Raw genomic sequence first — 18579 nt, forward strand, 5'->3', positions numbered from 1 at the left:
GGATCCCTTGGGAGATGTCCGACTGCTGGTTTAGGCCCGATCCTGGGGATCGGGCCTAAACCAGCAATTGGACATCCCTCTCACAATCCTGGGCTGCTAGCTCCTAATCACTCACCTGCCTGCCTGCCTGGTCGCCCCTAACTGTCCCCCGCTGCTGGCCTGATTGCCCCTCACTGCTTCTGCGTGCTGGCCTGATCACCCCTAACTGCACCCCCTGCCAGCCTGGTCTCCCCCAACTGTATCTCCCCCTGCCAGTCTGGTTGCCCCCAACTGCTCCCTCTGCCAGCCTGGTAGCCTTTTACTGCCCCCCCCCGCTGGCCTGGTCGCCCCTCACAGCCTGCTGTTCAGTTGTTTGGTCATCCCTCACTAACCTCCCTGCCGGCGTGGTCGCCCCATGCAGCCTGCTGTTCAGTTGTTTGGTCGTCCCTCACTAACCCCCCTGCCAGCCTGGTCGTAGGCAGCCATCTTGTGAGGGTGTAAGGGTTAATTTGCATATTACCTCTATATTATATAGAATACCTATACATATAGATATATATATACACACACATATACATAACATGGAGTATTATTCAACCATAAAAGAAGGAAATCCTAGCATCTGTGAAAGATCTTAATGGTATTATGCTAAGTGAAACATGTCAGACAGAGAAAGACAAATACTTGTGATCTCACTTATATGTGGAATCTTAAAAAGAAACCTGAAGTCACAGATGAAAAGAAGAGATTTGTGGTTGCCAGAGGTGGAGATAGGGGGTGGGTGAAATGGGTGATGGTGGTCAAAATGTACAAATCTCCAATAAATAAATTCTGAGGATGTTAGAAAAAGAAATTATAAATCAAGAACTATTGTCCAGCCAGTATGGCTCAGTGGTTGAGCATAGACCCATGAACCAAGAGTTCACTGGTTCGATTCCCGGTCAGGGCACATGCCCAGGTTGCAGGCTCAATCCCCAGTTGGGGGCATGAAGGAGGCAGCCGATCAATGTCTTTCTCTCACTGATGTTTCTATCTCTCTATCCTTCTCCCTTTATCTCTCTCTAAAATCAATTAAAACGTATTAAAAAAAAGAATTTTTCAGATGATACTAAAGATGGCAGGATAATGGCAACGAGGAACTTTCAATATTTATGCCAACACCTAACATATAGTAGGCCCGTAATAAAAAGAAACAAAGTCAGCAGACAGTAATCAGACAATGGAGAAATTAGTTAGTGGGCTGGAAAATAAATGGAGAATCAAATCCAAAATATGGAATTAAGCAAATAGATGAAAACAAAAGTGCCTGGTAGACTTTGAAAAACAGGACTATCCAACCTGAGAATAATAAGGGTGCCAAGATAAAAAACAAAACCACCACCAAGAAAGCCAACGAGGATCATTAAGGAAGCACTTGAAGAAAAATCTCCAGGATTGAAAAACTTTGATCAAGACCCTAACTACTCATAGAACAGCTTCCAAGATAATCCCCACAGGAAAGACGCCCAGACAATCCTTTCTCAGGAAACACACCATTAGTTGCCTTCACAGTGTTGTTGCCACGCAACACTGTCCTTCCGTCCTGCTCAATACAGGAACCTGCATTGTGTTCATGACAGCGATGAGCTCCCATGCAGGGGGTATTCTGACATGGTTCTGGTCGTGAAAAACACACAAAAATTGAGGCTTCCAAGAAAGTTCTTTTTGAGAGACCATCTCAGCTGGCTCACACATTGCCTTTCCTCTTCCCTCTTTCTTCCTGTCTTGGTGGCCGTCACAATGTCTGGAACTGGAGGAGCTGTTTTGTGAGCACAAGGGAGAGAGCCACCATGTGAGCCTGCCAGGGCAGACAGACTAGAAGGCACTGGGCCGCTGTGGCCCGGCCTGCAGGTCTCTCCGCTTCCTGCTGTGTGCCCAAGACACGGGTTTCCTGCTACAACCGCCCAATGCAACCCGCAGTTGATCTAGTTGTCACTTTCCTTTCTAGTTACTGAGACAAGGAAGGAGCAGTATAGGCAACAGAAAGGAATCATTCCACCTCAAGACTGAGGTGCTAATAAGAGTGGGTGCAGAATCGGGGATATGTGTGCAGCACCAAGCACAGAGGAAGCAGGTGACAAAGCTGTTGCTTCCTTTCTCCCCAACCCCACACCCCCCCCTCCACTCACTGTCACAGGGGGTGCTATTTCAGACACACAGGAAAGTGATTTCTAGAAGGTTATCTTGCCGTTTCTTTCTGTTTAAAAGCAGAAGCAAGGCTTGAGAAAACCAACGCGATGGTGTTAAGTAAATTACTGACCACAGCCTAAAGGTCCGGAGGCAGGAGAAGAAGGGACTGAAACAAAGAGGAAGTGACGGAAAGGAAACGACTAAGATCACTGAGGAGAAAACGGTGCAGGAGGTGATGTGCTCTCGGTTATCAGATGTGAGGCAGGTTCTAAGATGAAAAAAGGTAATTTCAGAAAGTGTTTCCAGAGAACAAGATACAACAAGGGGGGAGACAAGGGGGTGGAGAGAATTGGGGGCTGAACCCAAGGTCTCAAGACTCCGTATCATCCAGAGAAAGCAGTCTTAGTTTTATTCATAAACATGAAAAATAATGGCAAAAGGAGTTTTTTAAATCTGCAGGGACATTTTGATAAATTTCATTGTGATCACACTTAAAATGACAAAAAGGATGCCTAGTCCATTGTAATAGAAGGTACAGAATTGAAGAGAACAGGAAAAGAAGGGAAGTATAGAACAAAAAGGATAATGCAAATGAGACCCAACATATGTGCCAAAGTCCCCTACAAAGAGAAAAGTCCAAAACTGATTAAAAATAATATAAAAATGTATTAACTGGTTTACTAAAAAAAATTATTAAAAATCACAACTAGAAAGACAATCTAAAGTTAGCAAATATCTTCTAGTATATTGCAGGAATTTCATCAAATCTAAGTTTAAAAATAGATGTTAACATATAAAGCATCAAGAGATGAACAAGGTATTAATAAGTCATACAAGTGATGAAATCAATCACACTGAATTTATATGTCCCGAGACACACAACTGAAATGTTATTTTGGGTGTGTTCAATAGCTTTGGAGTATGTTTGGAGATTATGTTCCCTTTTGTTCCAAAATTCTGTAATATAAGAGAAGACCCAGCTGGAATATATATAGACACAAGGACACAAAGAAACACTCAAACAGGAAGGAGAATTCTGGGAAATGCACATTCTCAAGTCATTATGTGATCATTTTAGAAATAAATCAAAGCATAATGTTACAGCCAATCAAACAAAACCATTTAAGCAGTCTTTTGAACAAAAATTGAGATGAGTTAGAGCTAAACAAAGAATGTATAAGAATATTTATCTCAAATATGGACAGTATCTGAATTTATGAAAAACCGTTAAAAAAATTGCCTGTCAAAATGAGTGTATATAGCGCTATAAAAATCTATTTTATATACTAAAAAATTAATAGTCAATGAAAAGGTAACAGAACAGGATAAATATTTTGGACATATGTAAATAAACATAAGGTGCCCCAAAAATAAATATATTCACACATTTTGAATAATTATAAAGGCAGTGTTTAATAAAATACATTTCATTTTCAATATTGAGCTACCATCTTTAAAGTGTGTATACATATTTTGGGACACCCTGAATATAAAACAGAGATAAGAATTTGAGGGGTCCCCGTGGCCCTTGAGACAGCCCTTAAGATTCTACGGAGAACCTCAGTGGCTCTTTGGAGCACAGTTTGAAAACCACAGCCCTGGGTGGGCTGTGAGACCATTGCCTTTGTGATCATCATCGATTGCTTAGCACGAGGGAAGAACCCAGGACAGACAACCTTGGTGCCGACATGCCAGAGCTCACAGGTAGAGTCAGGGCATGACCTCTGGGATCAAAAGTCCAAATTGGAGACGAAAGTCCTGGGGGAGGCACCTTAGTTGTCATGGTGATGGGAGGAAGGCAGCAGCATTGAGGGGACGGTGAAGTACTGTAACAGGTGGTGATATAAGTCTCTATGCCCATGGACTCCTGGGAGGAAGGAATCAGACATTACAATATCACAGAAATGCTGAGATTCTGCAGACCATCTGTCTTCTTATAGTGTACCGAGCCTCCTAAGGACCACCGCACGGAAAAAAAGAGGTCACGGCCCTGTAGCTGACCACTCTTCCTCAACAAGGACCCCGAAGGGAGAATTGGCAAAGGAGGGGGTGATGCAAAGTGTAAGCTTTGAAGGAAGGCCCCACACTCTACCCGCTGGGTAACTTCGGACCAGCACAGAAGCTCTCTGGGCCTCAGACTCCTGGTCTGTGACCCGGGAATACGAGTGTGGTTAGCATGAAACATACGTAAAGGCGTGTGCTGTGTTTAACCCCTGGGAAGCACTCCGTACGTTTCACAAACCTGATAACACACAAGAGTAGACAAAATCGCAGGTAACCCTCAAATCCAACTAGCTGAGTCTAGTTAAGCTCTTCCACATTAACACAAATACATGGAATTCTCGAGGAAGTGTAGAGGGAATAATGTAAAAGGGAAGAAGACACCAGAATGCGTACACTATGGACTGCAACGCCTACGTGAAGGCACAGAATGAGAAGAGTTCAGAGACAACTGCCGTGGCTCCTTTTAGAAACGAGTGGGTACACAATGAAGCGGCTCATGGGCTCGGCTCCTTCTCGGTGGCCGGGAGTCCTGCACAAACAGGTAACTAAGCGAACTGGAAAAACCCAGGTGCTGCCATGATCAAGAAATGAGCAGAGCACCTGTCCTCCTCCCTCTGAAGGGGGAGGCCTGGAGCTCACAGGTGATCACAGCTCTACCTGGGACACCCGGGCGCTAGTCCAGCTGTCATCAGACCTGCATGGCCCGGCAATGCTGCTTTACAATTAAAGTCTGAATGGCCTCGCTGCCCCCGAACACCCCACACACCCCAAGTCACACCCACGTTCATCATGGTCTGACCCCTGGGTTCGCTGGCCACAGGGCTTCCCTTCCACGCAGGGTGATCTATAGAAGAGATGGCAGGGGTTGATGAGAGAATGGCAACAATAAAATCTGAACGCGTAATTAGGCCTCTACAGGTGGCTCTTCGGCCAAAGGAAGATGGCGGTGGGTGTGTTAAAGGAGCAGCATTTCAGAAAAGTGGGGTCATGTCTGACAGTCTGGACAGACTGCTCTGAAGGAAGCGGAAGGAGGAGGGGGAGCAGAGCAATGATGGGGACGTCTCCCATCCTGCATCCTCGGCAGGACGGCACTTCTGGGTCTGAACACAGTAAAGTCCTCCACAGGCCGAGGGCGTCCCCATGCAGCACAAAGTAAGTAACGCACCGGGGATCCCAATCTTCTCCCCCTTCCTCCTCAGGGGAAAGGTTGTTACTTGCTGGGTCAACTCCCAGGGCGATCCTTTGAGATGGAGATGGAAAGCTAGCAGAAGCTGGAGAGAACAGAGAGAGATGGATGGGGGGCGCAGGGCAGGGTGGGGACAGGGGACAGAAAGACTGAGGGCTGAGAGGGTCGGGGAAGGATTAGGGATAAAAGGCTCCAGAACTCCTTTGAGATCCGAGAGACTAGGAGAGGGGAGAGAGGAGAGAGAGAGGGAACTTCCCTTTGTGTTATAAATTGGCACCTCTAAGACTCTTTGGAGATATGCAAGCAAAAACTGAATTTACTTTTTCATTATATTGGGCTAATGGACTGTGCTTCTTGGAACAGAACACTACCCTTAGACAGGACCCCACGGAGCATAAGATCTGGGTTACACTCATGCCAAACCCATCTCTCCTTCATAGAGAAAGGTATGGACGGGGAGAGAGAACAGGATGGAGTTTAGGATAAAGAAAAGGAAATCACCATGTTTTGTGATATACACAAGAATTTTTAAGGCAGCAGCTGAGATGAAATGTGTGTGTGCCAGAATGCTGGGCAGTGGAGAGTGAGCTCTGTCCTGCAGCTGACCTCTCATTTGCAGATACTGAACTTTTCCGAGTAGGAAACAAGTCACTGAACAAATCCAGGGGCTCACAGAATGGACAATCTGAGCCTCCCCATGAAATGTTAGAAGGTGGATCCAGGACAGCCGGCCCTCTCACCCCACCTGAGTGAATGCAAATTGCTACCCCCACTCTTGCTGCCCCCTCTCTCCTGGACCAAGCATTCACTGCTCCTTAGCTCTAATCTTAAAAGCACCCATCATTGTTTGCATCAAACGGTATGTGAAAGCTTTAAAAACTGCTACTACGACTGAAAGTGCACTGAACAAAAACTAGCATTCTTATAAGATCTAGATGGGGAAATACTGCCTGGGCACAAAGGCAATGAAAGAAACCACAACAGGAAAAATCTGAAATATGAAACTGCACAGAAACTTAAAACATCCTATATAATAAAAGGCTCACATGCAAATAGACTGAACGGCGGAACAACCAGAACAATCGAACAACCGGTCGCTATGACATGCACTGGCCACCAGGGGGCATGTGCAGAACATGGCAAGCACTGGCCGTGGTGAGATGATGGAGCAGGTGAGCGGGGGCACCGGTCGCTGTCATTGGGGTGAGCCTCTGGTGGTTACCGAAAATTCTTTGCTCCCGCTAGCACCCGCAGCCAGCGCCAGAGCCGCCGCTGCTGGTGCCCAGTGCCAGTCCCGATCGCTCAGCACCCACTGCTGGTGCCCAGTGCCAGTCCCGATCGCTCAGCACCATTAGCGGGTACGAGTGGTGTCTGCTGGCCCTGATCGACCCTCAGAGCTTCTCCACCTCCCCCTGCTCCTGAGGGACGATCAGGGCAGCAGCCGCTGCTCTTACCCGCTGACAGTGCTGGCTCTGCTCACACCCACTGCTGGTGCTGGCCCCAATTGCTCCTCGCCATCAGCAGGTGAGAGTGGGGCTGGCGCAGTCAGTGCATGGGAGTGGTGGTGGCGGGAGCGGGGCTGCCTGCAGACAGGAGCGGGGACCACAGCAGGAGGAGCCAGCAGGAGCGTGGAGGGTGGGCCAAGACCCGCTCCTGTGCCCACCGCAGCCTCATGGCCCACAGTTCCTTTCAAGGTGCACGAATTCCTGCACTGGGCCCCTAGTGTCAACATAAACATGGAACAGAAAGCAATAACGGATAAAAAGCATGATAAAGGCCTAAAATCCTCAAAATCTAAAAGCACCCGTATACAATGATTAACATGACCCTCCCCCTTGCTCCCAAGAGAAAAGGATTAGAATATGAACTGTAAGTATTTTTTAAAAATATATTTTTATTGACTTTAGAGAGAGAGAAAGGAAGAGGGAGAAAGAGAAACATCTATGAGGGAACCACTGATCAGCTGCCTCTTGCATGCCCCCTACTGGGAATCAGGACTGTAATCCAGGCATGTGCCCTGATGGGGAAATCAACCAGCCACCTCTCGGTACACAGGACGATGCTCAACCAACTGAGCCACATTGGCTAGGGTGAACTAGAAGTATTTTAAATAAACATTTAAAATGAATCAATTTGAGCATAAATAAAAGAAATTCTACCATGAGATTCACTTTTACCTAATTAGAACAATATGCTCATGTATAATGGATATATGGAAAACATACAAGATATGATCTATTTCCCTGATATCAAGATGCGCCTTTTCCTAGCATTAAAGTATCTCTTAAATCAGGATGGCCTCATAATTGCTCATGTCAGAACGTAATTGACAGCATTCTTTTCTTTCTTAATGGTATTTAAAATAATGACTCATCTTAAATCCAGTAAATCTTCAGTACTTTAGGTTCACCAAACCGTTAGCAGGGGTTCTCACTGGTTGGTGGAATTATGAGGAATTTCTGCCTTTTTTTTCTTCTGTTCCCATGTATTCCCAGTCTTCTACAATGAGTATGAACTTCTTTTATCACCAGGGGGTAAACAAAACCAAACCTGTTTCTACTCCTGATTTTGTCATTTTGTAGACGTGTAGTCCTAAGTAAGATATTTATGCTCTCCGTACCTGTTTCCTTATCCCCAAGATGGAATTAATAACTTCTCTGCCTACTGCACAAGGTGTGTGGGCAAATGCTTTGCAAAATGTAAAGTGCCTATTCGACGTGTGATTTAAACATTGACACAAGTATGACATCCAATAACGTGTGACATCTGTTAATGTATTAGTGGGATGTCTTATTCTTTCTCAATGCCTGTTTGTTATCTTTGATGTCAGTCTATAGCTTTATACTGTAAAATGGTGTTTTCCAATATTTTACTGTTTGAATGTGATATAATTTGATTTCAAAGGCTCTTTCCTCAGCCTTATTTCCATGCAGGAACAAACAGAATCTGGAAACAATATTCTGTTCGGCACCATGAAGGTCTGCACATTGACCAGGCCATGACACACACCTGCCCGCCCGGCTCCCAAACCCCGCGGAACCACACAGAATGCTGCTACCAAGTGCCAATCACGGCCACACCTGGGGCTAACGAGGGGCACCAGTACCATTCTCTCTGTTTAATTAAAATGAATAAAACTTCTGTGGGAAATCTGGTCATCTACCTTGACTGGTCCATCAGTGAGGTGGGGCTCGGGATCTCTGCGTCTGGGCTCCTCAGATTCACACAAGCCAGGGTCACCTTCTCGGCTCAGCCCAGTGCATCCCTGCGACTGAATAGAGCTGCTCTTCATTTTGTTTTGTTTTGTTAATCCTCACCCAAGGATATTTTTTCCATTGATTTTTTTTAGAGACAGTGGAAGGGAGGGAGGAAGTGGAGAAAGTGAAAGGAAGAGATGGAGAAGGAGAGAGGGAGGGAGAGAGAGTGAAACATTGATGTGAGACAGACACATCAATTGCTTGCCTCCTGAATCAAATCTGCAACTCAGGTACATGCCCTTGACTGGGAACTGAACCCGAGACCCTTTGGTGCACGGGCAGATGCTCTAACCATTGAGCAACCAGCCAGGGCAGGATGCTGTTTAACTCGCTCCTCACCTAGGAACCTGCCAGCTGGTGGCGAGGTCCACAGAGGCAACTGATGAGCACATTCCCCCTCCCTTCCACTCCAGCCTGGCCACTGGTGTGGCCCTGCTCTAAGGCACAGGGGAGGGGTCTTGTCCCAGGCAGCAACATCACAAAACAGCAAACCTTAGTGTGCCTGCCACTCACCTCGCCTGGGTGTTTTATTAAAGAGCAGATGTGCCCTGACCGGTTTGGCTCAGTGAATAGAGCATCGGCCTGCAGACTGAAGGGTCCCAGGTTCAATTCTGGTCAAGGACATGTACCTTGGTTGCAGGCACATCCCCAGTAGGAGGTGTGCAGGAGGCAGCTGATCGATGTTTCTCGCTCATTGATGTTTCTGGCTCTCTAACCCTCTCCCTTCCTCTCTGTAAAAAATCAATAAAATATATTTTTTTAAAAAGAGCAGCTGCATTAAGTTTGTCTGGTGCTGCCCTGAGACTCTGCATTTCCAACAAGGTCCCAGGTGATGCTGGTTCCGCTGATTCACAGATAGCGGGATCCTCAGGGGTGGTCTCCATGTTCAGCCCTCGCCAACTCCCATCATGTGTGCCTCACGTGTGCTCTCTGTGCTGCCTAAGCCAGAGCCATCTGGGGAAATTTCTTCAAATGCAGATGTACTCTACTCGGAGCTGTGCAAGGGGCCCCAGTCACACTTCCCTCAGGTGAGTTCTTATGGACACCACAGCCTGGGAACCGCTGGTGGAAAATTTTAAACGTCCTTGCAGGGCCATGCCACTGGGAGCTGTATGCTTGCCCTGGTGGCTCTGGACCTTGGCAGAGGGGTTTTACTGATTTGCACCTGCATTACGGTTTCGGGGACACACGGTTCTCTCTCGTGTTTACGGCCCAGATGCTGTGGAGGCGAGGACTCCCCGCATTATCTACTCTCCTCCGTGACAATCTGTAGGAGAGATTTTTATCCAAGTCTGAAGAAGTTGGGTCTCTTCCAAGCAGCCAGCCTGGATAAGGGGGTAGTAGTTGTTTGTGCCTCTTAATATTTTGACAACTGGAAAACTCGGAGCCAAATGCTGGGCTCACTTTTGGCGATTACGCAGGTCCTTCTGACCTCTACCTCTGTGTGTTAACAATTTGTGGCTTAGGGGTCCTGTTCTGCTATGTTTCTCATCTCCCCAGTGTCTTAACTCCATTACTGTACCCTTTCTAGTGCACGGTACTCATCTATGTGGGGTAGGTGTCGGTGCTGTTCGCCAATATCCACTGATAGGAGGTGTGTCCTTGAACTTGGGTGTGGCCATGTGACTTGATTTGGCCAATGAAATGTCTGTTGTTGTGACTTGTGTCTCTTCCAGGTGGTGGCCAATTAATTGCTGGTCCTCCACTCCTCAGCTCTTATTATATAGGAGAGTCAAAAGGTGGAAACAACTCAAGTGTTTATCACCAAGTGAATAGATTAACAAAATGCAGTGCATGCATACAATGGAAGCAACAAAATAGAAGCAACCTGGGCCACACGGGAGATGGCTGCCCTGGGAGTCAGGCGCCCACAGAGGGCCTGTGTGTATGAATAAACTCTTGTTGTGTTAAGGGGCAACCTAAAGCCTAAGCCTGCCATGACCATATTGTATGCCATAGACCTCACATCCTTTTGGGACAGAAGCTGATTTATAAATGCACAGGCAACACACGGAAGCAAACCCCTCCCCAAAGCATATTTGAAACAAAAGTTATTGACTGAAGGATTATTTACCAGCTACAGTGTTAATCTACTCCTGAGTTGTATGTATCGCAAATTCATTCTTGCTTCAAGTCTGACCACCAGTCTCTTTCAAAATCAGCATCCCTGAGTGAGTCTTAATATTCTGCTCCAATTGTTTAAATCGTGGTAACGTATACCCAATATTTATCATTCTAATCATTCCTAAGTGTACAATTCAACAACATTAAATACATTCACACTGTTGTATAACCATCAGCACGATGTACACTCAAAACTTATTTTATCATCCTCAACAAAAATGCCGTACCCATTACCCTCTATTCTATTTTCTGTCCCTATGGAATTTGCCTATTTGTCAGGTACCTCATGCAAGTGGCATTATGTAATACTAGAGGCCCAGTGCATGAAATTCGTGCACTCGGGGGCGGGGGGGGCGGGTAGGAAGTCCCTTAGCCAGCCCTGTGCCCTCTTGCAGTCCGGGAGCCCTCGGGGGATGTCCGACTGCCACCGAGGCGGGAGAGGCTCCTGCCACCACCGCTGTGCTCGCCAGCGATGAGCCTGGCTTCTGGCTGAGCAGCGCTCCCCTGTGGGAGCACACTGACACCAGGGGGGGCTGCTCCTGTGTTGAGCGGTCAATTTGCATATTAGCCTTTTATTATATAGGATTTGTCCTGTATCTGGCTTATTTCACTAAGTATGTTTTCAAGGTTTATCATCCATGTTGTAGCATACATCACATTTCATACCTTTTTATAGTTGAATAATATTCCATTGTATGTATGTACTGCATTTTGTTAATCTATTCACTTGTTGATAAACACTTGGGTCGTTTCCACCTTTTGGCTATCCTATGTAATAAAAGCCTAATATGCTAAGTGTCCAGTTGTCCACTCAACAATCAAAGCATAGTATGCTAATGAAATGTGAAGGCCGCTCAACCACTCGCTATGACGTGCACTGACTACCAGGGGGCAGAGAGTTGACCAGTTGACCAGTCACTATGACATGCACTGACCACCGGGAGCAGACGCTCTGACTAGTAGGTTAGCTTGCTGCTGGGGTCTGGCCAATTGGGACTGAGTGAGACAGGCCAGACATGCCCTGGAGCCCTCCCACGATCCCTCCCCAGCTGGCCAACCGCCTGCGTCCCTCCCCGGCCCTGAGCGTGCACTGGTGGGGTCCCTCGGCCTGGCCTGTGCCCTCTCACAATCCAGGACCCCTTGGAGGATGTTGGAGAGCTGGTTTCGGCCCGACAGCGGAACGACCGGTCACTATGACGTGCACTGACCACCAGAGGGCAGACACTCAACACAGGAGTTGCCCCCTGGTGGTCAGTGCACCCCCATAGGGGGAGCGCTGCTCAGCCAGAAGTCGGGCTCATGGCTGCTGAGTGCAGTGGCGGTGGCGGGAGCCTCTCCCACCTCCTTGGCAGCACAAAGGATATTCAACTGATGGCTTAAGCCCGCTCCCTGCTTAAGCCATCAGTCGGACATCCCTCAAGGGCTCCCAGACTGCAAGAGGGCACAGGCCGGGCTGAGGGATGCCCCCCGCCCAAGTGCATGAATTTTGTGCACCAGGCCTCTAGTTGTAAATAACGCTGCACTGGACATAGCTATACAAATATCTGTTTGAGTCTCTGCTTTCAATTCTTTCAAATACGTCCCCCAGGAATGGAATAGTTGAGTCATATGGTAATTCTATGTTTAACCTTTGGAGAAACTGCCAAACTGTTTTTTCACTCTTCTCTGACTTTTAAATCAAAGGTCTCAACCAGACAACAGTTACATGAAATCCTCAACTGCACTTTGCAGGAAAATGCTGTTTGTGGACATCGCCCACTGTCCTATGCAATGGTTTCTACATAAACCCCTCGAGGGAACCTTTTCTCTGAAAATAAGAATTCCAGGGTGGGTCATGACTCAGGTATGGAGCTTGCAGCCCAATCTGAGGCTTGAATAGTCATTGTGGGTCCCATGCCCACACCCCTTGGAGACACCCTTTATCATTTCTAGTCACATCGGCCTGACTTCCAATGGCCAGTCTCTGGGCTACCCTTGGGCTGTCCATGCAAAATCAGGCCAGAAGCACCTGGGAATCATAGGCTTGTGCTTCCCTGCCCTCCAAGCACCTTTTACCCAATTACTGACAGGTGTGGGTGCATAAACGCCCCCCCGCCCCCCCCCCCCCAAATCCCGTGCCGCCTGGGATCTTTCTGGGTCATGGGTTTTACACTGTTTTCCAGCTTCCACATGGGATTAAGTGCAGCCACTTTATTGTGCTTCATTTTTTACAAATGGAAGGCAAGACCCTCTGCCAGCAGAAAAGGTTACAACTCACTTTACTGCAATACCTCCTTGATTACGGTGGTCTGGAACCGAACCCATAATGCCTCTGAGGCTGCCTGTACCAGCTGCTCACTGTGGTCCCTGCCTAATACATCCCTATGTTGACTTATGTTCTCCTCCACCTGCCTGGATCCCTTGCACCTGCCAAGCAACTGCTTGAACTCAAATTCTTGGCTTTGGGCTCTGCTTCTGAGGGAACCTAAACTAAGACAAAGCTCTTCCTAGCAACTTCCAGGACCTGCTTGCTTTCCATGTTTCTGTTCTTCTTTTCCCTGATTCTGAGGTTTTCTTTACGTTTTATGATTATTTTAATGTAGGCTTTCTTGTTGTGTTATCTCAAAATCTATGCAGAATAAAGGACAGTGGAGCTGATTTTTAAAAGGCAAACGCCATCATGTAATGTTATGATTAAAATACAAGATAAATGGTTCACAGAATATGATCCCAATTTTAAAAACTACATATGCACATACGTGTATGCATAGGGCAAAAAGAACACAAAGGAATGCATCAAAATGTTAACAGCGGTTACAGATGGTGTAACTTTCTTTTCTTTATACTTTATTTTACAAAGAACAAGAAGCTTTAGTTTCCTTATCTATAAAATGGAAATAATCGTACCTACCTTGTGGAGTTGTGTTGGTTGAAGTTACGTGTGATTGTAATGCAGGAATTAGCTGCATCCCATATTCACACAATAATCACAGTATGTGCCTAATATGTACCCCAACAAAGGGTAGCAAGTGTGTTATTGCAGCAGCAATTCATGAGACAGTTTAAAAGGAAAGGTTGGAAATATAAAAATAAGCCCATACGTATATAGTGCTTTGTACTTTTTAAAGAACATTCATTATATGAGCTCACTGCCCCTCACAAGAACCCTACATAAGGGACCAGCTTAGGGGGAGGGGTGGGCAGGAGACAGGACTGATATTTACTGCACAGCTACACGGTGAGCACTGGCAGACAGCTCGGAGGAGGAGGATGGGGCTCCCAACACCTGCTCAAGCTGCAGAGGCAGGACCAACAGCTCCGACTCTGGACCCCCTGTCCAGTTCCCTTCTATTCCACGAGGCTCCATTATTATAACTGAGCCTCTTACACGCCCAGCCATCTAAGACATTCTCAGTTCCTAAGGCATTGCTGTTCACCAGCCTATCAACACACTCTGCTCCTTCCTAGCTCCCTGTCCAAGGGGAGTACCAGAGGGCGTGGGGGGCGTGTGGTGTGTATGTGTGTATGGGGGTGGATGGTCTCCCGTTAAAAGACACCACATAACTATTCAAGCGAAATAAAAACCCAGTACTTGCTATGTCAACACAGCAGATTCAAGGGGAATTCCACAGCCACACTCACCAAGCAGTTTGCTCCCGGAGTCCTCCCTACATAAAAATCCTGGGGCTGTCTTCTGAGATGCGGGAGGTGACACAATGAGGGACTTGGGGAATTCTGCTAAGAGAATTCTGAGAGGAACGTGGGGTGGGGAAAGAACCTGGAAGGGTCTTACTCCTCCTCTACCGCCTCAGGGCCCGTGTTCTGGTCATCATGGAGAATGCTGACAGTTTTTCTTGCCAGACCCCCAGTTATTGTGGTATCTTCCTGGTCTGCTGATGGGCAGGGCCACCTGGGATGGGATGTGGGGGTAGGGTAGGGCTATGAGCCAGGCAGTTTAGGACAAAGCACTTCAGATGCAGCCTGTGCAGCCCGTCCCTAATCGCTCTGTCCTCTCCGCCTTGCCTCCTACTCACTCACTGAAGCCCTGGGCTTCTAGACTGACCTTGGGACCTCTCTCCTGACCAATCAGGCTTGAGGCTGATCTCTATGATACTTGTGCTCCTCCTCCTGGCAGAATGTCTACCTAAGGCAGCCATGTGTGGGAGCTTCAGGGAAGTCGCCTTGTCACCCGCCTCGCTGACAAGCTCTCTTGCTGGCACCAGGGCCATAGCTGCAGAGCGCCTGTCCCCCGTGATGTCGCCGTGAGCCTCGAGCCTCGTTGCTATTCCCAGTGCCTGGCATGGGAGCCACTCCCTTTCAGTGTAGCCTTTCAAAGCCCCCTCCTCTGCTCCAGCTCTTTTCTTTCTTCAAAATTTCCACAGCATCTTCCCCAACCCCCTTATCACTCGATTATGTTTCAAGGATGAATTATCTTTAGAAATGTGGTGCAGACACCCAACTTGTTCCTTCTGCGGGGAAGAAAGGCATAACTGACTGGAGCCATGCCACACTCTTGCTCAAAAACTTTCAGTGGCTCCCAACTCCCTCTAGATAAGTTCTAGCTCCTTAGTCTAACAGTAAAGAGACGCCTCCATCCCGTTAGCCGGGAGGCCTTCGTAGCCTGTTCTATAGACCAGCGGTGGCCAACAGGTGGTCCCCGGACCACTGGTGGTCTGTGAAGCATGAAAGGTTGGCGGCCGCTGCTATAGACCATGGGGTCCTTGATTGCAGTTCTTTCCTCCTTGAGGATGCAAAACCCAAACCGCACCTAACACCACGGAGTTAGCCCAAAGGTCACTTCTCCCCCAATTTTTCAGGGTAGGAAACAGTTTCCATTCTCATTAGCATGTTTCCTAACGTTCCATCTGGTATTCAATCTGATTTTCTCTGTAAACTTGAAGTCAAGGATGGACTCCCTTTTTATTTTTTGTTAATCCTCACCCGAGGATATTTTTTCATTGGTTTTTAGAGATAGTGGAAGGGAGAGGGAGAGAAAGAAACATCGATGTGAGAGAGAGACACATCGACTGGTTGCCTCCTGCACGCAACGGGACCAAGGCCGGGGAACCTGTAACCAAGGTACATGCCCTTGACCGGAATCGAACCCGGGACCCTTCGGCTTGCGGGCCGACGCTCTACCCACTGAGCCAAACTGGCCAGGGCCAGGACAGACTTTTTAAATGTCCCCGCCTTGTGAGTGGCACTAACTCAATAAACGTTTATAGGTCTCAGCCTCAATTTGTAAGCTTTCTCCCTAAAGTTCCACGAGCTCGAGCAATGTCTTCTTAACTAGACTGAGCATCTCCCAGAGCAGAGCGTCTCCAATTTAAGGATCGTTCGAGTGCCCTGGGTCCTTTGTGAATTGCGGATTCTGACTCTGGGAGGGCCGAGACTCTGCACTGATAACAGGCTCCTAGGTGATGCGAATGCAGCTGGACCACATTTAGAGAAGCCGGGAAGCGATAGCACCTGTGGGTCAGGTAACAGCTCACACCTGTGCGGCGGCAGCGCTGCGGCTGAACCGGAGGTGGAGAAGCGCTGGTCCCCCCCTTCCAAACGCCCCGCCAGGAACGATGCCAGCGAGTCCTCCCGCGCCTCCGCCCTCCCGCGCGGCTCACGTACCGATAGTGGACACCACGGTGCCCACGAAGTAGAAGGCGCCGGTGAAGTCCCAGCGCGGGCGGGTGTGGTCCACGCGGATGCCGGCCTCGGTGGCCTCCTCGTAGTGGCGGAGGAAGCCGCGCAGCTCGTCGCGGCTCAGGTTGTGGCGGCGGCTGAAGTTGGCCAGGCGCTCCTCCCAGCGCTGCTTGGCCTGGCGCTCGTGCGCCAGCTCCAGGGCCGAGAAGACGGCCGCGCCGCCCAGCAGGTAGAGCACGATGAGCGCGGCGAGCAGCAGGAAGCGCGCGTTGTCCTCGTTCAGGTGGCCCGGGCCGCAGCCGCAGCCGCAGCCCCGGCAGGCCATGGCCGGGCCCCCGGGGTGACCCCGCGCCGGGAGGCCGTGATCGCGGGCGGACTCCCGCCCAGATCTCCCGGGAGGTCGGGCTCGGGCGGGCGCTCAGCTCGCTCCCCGCCGCCCGACGGCCGGCTCACCCATGTCCGCTGGGCGCTTCCCCCGGCCCCGCGGCTCCCGGGGCCGCCGCCGCGACCGCTCCTGCGGAGCCAGCTCCCCACGTCCGCCCAGACTCCTGGTTTCAAATCCGCTTTTCGCCGCCGGTGGATTCTCCTCAACGCCGAAGGTCCCAGTGAGAGGACGCAGAGTCCGCTTCTGCTTGGCACGCGGATGCGGTGCTGTTCCCGCCCCGGCGCCGCCACCAGAGGCTCAGATTGGGGAGGGGGCGTGGCGCGTCCTCAGGGCGAACTCCCGCCGAGTTGCGTTTTCCCCGGGGCGGAGGTCGGGGGCGCTGGAGAGGCAGGCGGGTGAGCGGAGCCCCGCGGCCTCGGTCTTTGTGACCATCGTTCCTCCAGCCGACGGCTAGGACGCGGGGACGCAGTCGGCTGGCTTTGCAGGTAGATGCGAGGGGCTGCGTCCCAGTCGTGGCGTCGCTCAGCCCCCCAGCCCCATCGGGTCACCGGCCCGGCTGCCGGGACCGGGAGGCTGGAGCAGTTCCGGGCGGGCGCACAGACAGGACTGTGCCGTTGCGACCTCCCGCCCGGCCCCCAAGCTGTGCGGCATCCGGCGGGCCGAGCGGCTGGTGGAGGAGACCAGAAAGGGAGGTAGGAGTGAGGGAGCGAAGGAAGTTCGGGGAATCTCCCCGGGTGCCTCCCCCGCCTGGCCCGGAACCAGGGCGCCCTTGGCCTCTGAGCCCTGCGCGCGGGCGTCTCCCGCCCCCACGTGTTGGTTCCGCGGGAGTCAAGCGTGCGCCGCGAGACAGCCCCGGACCCCGAGAGGCTGCTAAGGACCGAGGGCTGGGGGGGCCCGTGGCCCGGAGACCGTGACCCCGGAGAGGGCCATCTCCTCTACCCGGGCTTGGGTGCGCTCCAGAGATTTTGGGCCCGCAGAGCCCCGCGCGCAAGGGCTCTTCCTCACCCCGTGCAGACCAGCGGCACGACCTTAGCTAACCGCCTGGGGCGGGGGTCCTCCCCGAGACCCTGCCTTTCAGAGGGCGCTGGCGCTGCGGCCCGCTCCAGTCTCACCTCCCGAGGAGAGCCCCTCGCTCGGCTCTGTCGGGACTGTCCCCAGGTCCCCTCCTCGCTGCGGCCCTGCCCTGCAGAGCGGCGCAGGAGCGGCGGTGCGCCCTGCGCTCGGCCGGGCTTGGCGGACGCTGCAACAGGTGTAGCTGCGCGGCTGCCGGCGCCAGCGACTCCACCCCGTCCGCCGCCTCTCCGATGCGCCCGGCCGCCCCCAGCGCAGGTCTCCGCCCGCGGATGCCCCGCTTTCGGCGGGACCTCTGGGGGCTTCGGTTCTCCCACCCCGGGTGCCGCGCAGATACACAAAGTGGGTGCTGAAGAGGCGGGTCCAGCGCTGGTCGGGCTGTGTGGGCCCTTCTCAGGCCAGAAGAGGGAGCTCCATCCCTTTCAGACAGCTCGCCCCCATCTACCAGCCCCTGAAATGTGGGAGTGAAAGTGGATACGTACTAGTAAAGGAATAGATACGTGGGCATCTTCAAGCGAAGCAAGATTTCTCCACCTACCAAAAGAGTTGTTTCAGGCTCAAAGCCCACCCACCCACCTACACTCCCCAGGAGCAGAGAGAAAACACACACACACACACACACACACACACACACACCACAGCTCTGGATTCTCTGCCATCAGAAGCCTGGATGCTTGAGTGTTACTCTCAGCTCCAGAATGCCCCTCTTTTATGTAGCCTATTGGGGGCAACGGCGTTAGGGGGATAGTGGCTATGGGGTCATGTGTATACACCATGGGTGAGTCCTG

General features: G+C 50.4%; 1 protein-coding gene across 1 annotated transcript in view; it reads right to left on the reverse strand.

The window, feature by feature from the left end:
- Window positions 1-16660, reverse strand: part of KCNK13 (potassium two pore domain channel subfamily K member 13) — a 71997-nt gene extending 55337 nt beyond the window's left edge. Inside the window, exon 1 of the mRNA XM_070403443.1 lies at window positions 16321-16660. Within this exon, the coding sequence (XP_070259544.1) occupies window positions 16321-16660 (340 nt within the window). The remainder of the gene's footprint in view (window positions 1-16320) is intronic.
- Between the last annotated feature and the right edge of the window lie 1919 nt (window positions 16661-18579).

The sequence above is a fragment of the Myotis yumanensis genome, unplaced genomic scaffold, assembly GCF_028538775.1.
Source record: "Myotis yumanensis isolate MYYU_CA2020_CCGP unplaced genomic scaffold, mMyoYum1.0.hap1 SCAF_1, whole genome shotgun sequence".
Taxonomy (NCBI): domain Eukaryota; kingdom Metazoa; phylum Chordata; class Mammalia; order Chiroptera; family Vespertilionidae; genus Myotis; species Myotis yumanensis.